Genomic DNA, 3906 nt, shown 5'->3' with positions numbered 1-3906 from the left:
AATACAGGGATAAAAGAAAAAAGAACTCAATAGGTAAACTCTGTACTAGATAATACCATCAATTTTATTGTTAATTTAAGTATTGGAGTATCTTGCAGGTTGTCTCCTCACCTGGTTCTCCCTCTTCGAAGTTAGGATCTTCGGTCTTCAAACTCTCCAGTTCATAATCTCCAATTTAGGTACGAACTGTAGGGTCTTTCGTCGAACTATGGTGCGCCAAGTTTTGAACTTTGGGTGATCCTTCTTGTATTTGTCCGTCATCCATAGGTTTACATAAAATTCTCGGGCCTTTAGAGCTCCAACTTCAGTTACGGGGTTGGCCATAACTTCCCAACCTCTAATTCAAATTTGCTCTTGAATTTTTGGGTATTCGTCAACTTTCAGTTCGAATTTTACTTTCGGAACCGTCTTCTTGCTTACTACATTGTAGTAATGTTCCTCGTGAGGCTTGATGTAAAACCGGTGAAGCTCGTAAGCGACTATTGAGGGAGTTTTCCTCTTTCTTGAGGTTGGTTCCCCAACCTTTGGTACCATGGATAGTCAAAGAGCGGAGCGTCTCAACACCAAATTAAAAATTTTTACTCGTCCCTAAGCAAAGAGAGAAGGAGAGTAAGAGACAGAAAGCAAGGGGAGAAGAGGAAAGAGGAAGAGGGAGTGGGCATGAGAGGGGGTGAAGTTTGCAAAATATAAAGGTGTGGGGGAGTAGTGAATTCAGTCAAGGGAGGTTTGGTGGAAAAGCTAGAGGAAATTTTTGATTTATGGATAGAGAAAGTCAAAAGACATGAATAGAGTTTGTAGAGATATGGTAAAGATATAATGGGAATTCAGCGAGAGTGTCATGAAGGAGAAATAGTGGGGAAGATAAAAAAGATATAATATGATAAGATATGGGTGAAGTTTAGGAGATTTGGTTGAATAGTCAAATTGTTGGTGAGACTTCCCTTCTCTCAGCGTTGAACGCCAGCTCGACATGAAATTTTGCCTTGGCTGTCTCCTATTTGGACGTTAAATGCCTAACTTTGTAGTTCAACGCCAGCAGGGGATATCCTCTAGGGTGTTCTGTTTGTCCTGCTGTACTTTTCTGTTTCTATTCTGATTACTATACATGATCACAAATGTTAAGAAAATGAGAAAAATTATGAAAATAAATAGAGAATACCATCATATTAATCAAACTCGAATAAACTAAAACAGAACAAAAGAAAGTGAACGTAAACTATAGGATACATATGGTTGGGTTGCCTCCCAACAAGCGCTTATTTACTATCATTAGCTTGACATCCACTGTTGTCATGTCAGTAAGAGGGTGGAGTTCCCTTGCTCAATCTCATCTCCTTGGTAGTATTTTACTCTCTGACCATTGACTATGAATCTTTTATCTAAATATCTGTTTTGAATTTCCACATGACCATAGGGTGACACCCCAGTGACCATAAAGGGTCCTGGCCATCGTGACTAGAGCTTCCTAGGGAAGAGCTTGAGCCTAGAATTGAAAAGTAAAACCTTTTGGCCAGACTCGAAAACTCTGGGACCTATCTTCCTATCATGCCTTTTCTTTGCCCTTTCCTTGTAAAATTTGACATTCTCATAGGTAGTATACCGAAACTCATCTAATTCATTTAGTTGGAGCAATCTTTTCTCTCCTGCAACCTTGACATCCAAGTTTAGGAATCTCGTTGCCCAGTATGCTTTGTGCTCCAACTCCACTAGCAGATGACATGCTTTACCATAAACTAGTTGATAAGGAGACATTCCAATTAGGGTCTTAAAAGCTGTCATGTATGCCCAAAGAGTATCATCAAGCTTCCTTGTCTAGTCTTTCCTGGAGGTGCTCACTGTCTTCTCCAAGATCCTTTTGAGTTCTCTATTTGAGACCTCAGCTTGTTCACTTGTTTGTGGATGGTAGGGGGTTGCCACCTTATGACGGACTCCATACCTCTACAGAATCGAGTCCAGCTGTTTATTGTAGAAGTGGCTGCCTCTATTGCTGATCAGTGTCCTTGGCACGCCAAACCTGCTGAAAATATATTTCTGTAGGAATTTTAGCACGACTCGGGTGTCATTGGTGGGTGACGCTATTGCCTCAACCCACTTGGACACGTAGTCCACGGCTACCAAAATGTACATGTTTGAGTATGAAGGTGGAAAAGGTCTCATGAAGTCTATCCCCAGATGTCAAACAACTCAATCTCCAGGATCTCTTGCTGTGGCATTTCATGATTGTGAGGAATGTTTCTGGCTCTTTGACACTTATCACAGTTTCTTACAAATTTTCGAGAGTCCTTGAAGAGGGTTGGCCAGTAGAACCCGCTCCAAAATATCCTCCACATTTAGAACCGTGACAATGCCAGAGAATCTGCTGGGCTTCCTCCTCTAAGACACAACGCTTGATTATCCCGTCTGAGCACCTCTAAAGAGATAGGGTTCATCCCACAAGTAGTATTTGGCATCATGCAGAAGTTTTCTGACTTGTTGTCTTGTGTACTCCTTGGGATGAACCTAATGGCCTTATAGTTCGCAATATCTACAAACCATGACATTCTTGAAAATCTCGTGTTCTCAGGTTTGCTGTCTGTCAGAGGTTGACTAGCGGTACACTACATTGGTTATCTTCCCGTGGGTTGGTGGGGGGGGATATCGTTTCGAGGTTTATGCGTTAGATTTGGCAGGTTGGATTCATGGTGATGACTTGAGGATCGCTCCTCCAATTCCTCCGTCATGCCCCCAAGATTTTGCTAGTCCCCATAGACGGTGCCAATATTTAAGATGACGCTCGTATGAGTTGTGAAAGGGATCGGATCGGGACTGGCCGGATCTTGATGGTGATGGGACGAGCTTTTGGAGTGGCAGGAGATGGTACTTGCAAAGACACTCCAACGCTCTAGTCAGAATGCTAAGAGGTATAGAAAAGGGTTAGTTATGTATCTAAGGAGGCCTCTAGCTCCTTTTTATATAGTTTATGGTGATTGTCTCATCTTATCTTGTTTTGTTAAGATAAGGGAAGAGTTCGAATTTAAATTCTTGGTTAAAAATTTTGTTGTTATTAAACGGATTTAGATTGTAAAGAGGGTCCAAACCCAAATAATCGAATTTGTAATTGTCCCGATGGAAAATCCAGGAACCCGGTCCGAAACATGTACATCAATTGAAACAAAAATATGATTGTGTAAGTGAGTGATTTGGGTGTAGAGGAACAGAATTTTCTTGCTCCTCTCATCCTCCTTGGATGAAATGGTGGTGATGAAAACAAGTTCGTCCAATTAGAGTTTAATTGAAACTCTAGACTTCTATATATATATGGAACTTTTTAAAAACTTACGGACCAAATTCATACTATTTTACGCATATTCTAAAATTTTCATATAAATTTTATAAAGTTAGATGTCTTAAGTGTATAACAAATGATTCTTTACGTATATATCCGGATAATTTTGCAGGGTATACAAAATAAATATACAAAACATTTTTTTTAAATATAAAACTTTAAAAATATAAAATATAATATAACTTTCTAATCTGTGATTTTTGTGAAAATTTACATAAATTAAAAATTAGTTAATAGTATAATAATTATTTAATGTTATACTATATATATATGATTATTTGGTTCAAATCAAGCAGTCTTAACAATAATGTTTTAACAATCAAGTAAGGACTATTCGGTTTAAACCAAATAATCAGTCGTCATGCTATTCAATTTAAACCAAACAATGTGTGTCATACTGGCATCGGCGGAAAGAGATGTTAAAAATGGACCACATGTAGGTTTAATTAATTTCCCATATTCCTTCTATTTGCAAGGAACAATTCAATTTGAACCAAATAATAATGTGTCATCGTTCTATTCAATTTAAACCAAACAATGTGTCATCAACGGAATCAGACGCTCTGTCCTCTTTTTTCTGA

At 38.8% G+C, this 3906-nt stretch overlaps 1 protein-coding gene across 1 annotated transcript; it reads right to left on the bottom strand.

Annotated features, from left to right (window-relative positions):
* Positions 1 to 1455: 1455 nt before the first annotated feature.
* On the bottom strand, positions 1456 to 1779 carry LOC127747700 (uncharacterized). The gene has a single exon (XM_052261870.1). It carries the CDS (start codon positions 1777 to 1779, stop codon positions 1456 to 1458), a length of 324 nt encoding a protein of 107 aa, XP_052117830.1.
* Between the last annotated feature and the right edge of the window lie 2127 nt (positions 1780 to 3906).

Source organism: Arachis duranensis, chromosome 5 (genome assembly GCF_000817695.3).
Source record: "Arachis duranensis cultivar V14167 chromosome 5, aradu.V14167.gnm2.J7QH, whole genome shotgun sequence".
In the NCBI taxonomy this organism is placed as follows: Eukaryota; Viridiplantae; Streptophyta; class Magnoliopsida; order Fabales; family Fabaceae; genus Arachis; species Arachis duranensis.
This window is presented reverse-complemented; position numbering and strand designations above follow the sequence as displayed.

Coding starts and splice junctions, on each gene's coding strand:
- LOC127747700 (XM_052261870.1), bottom strand. CDS start 1,779: ATGACAGCTTTTAAGACCCTAATTGGAATGTCTCCTTATCAACTAGTT.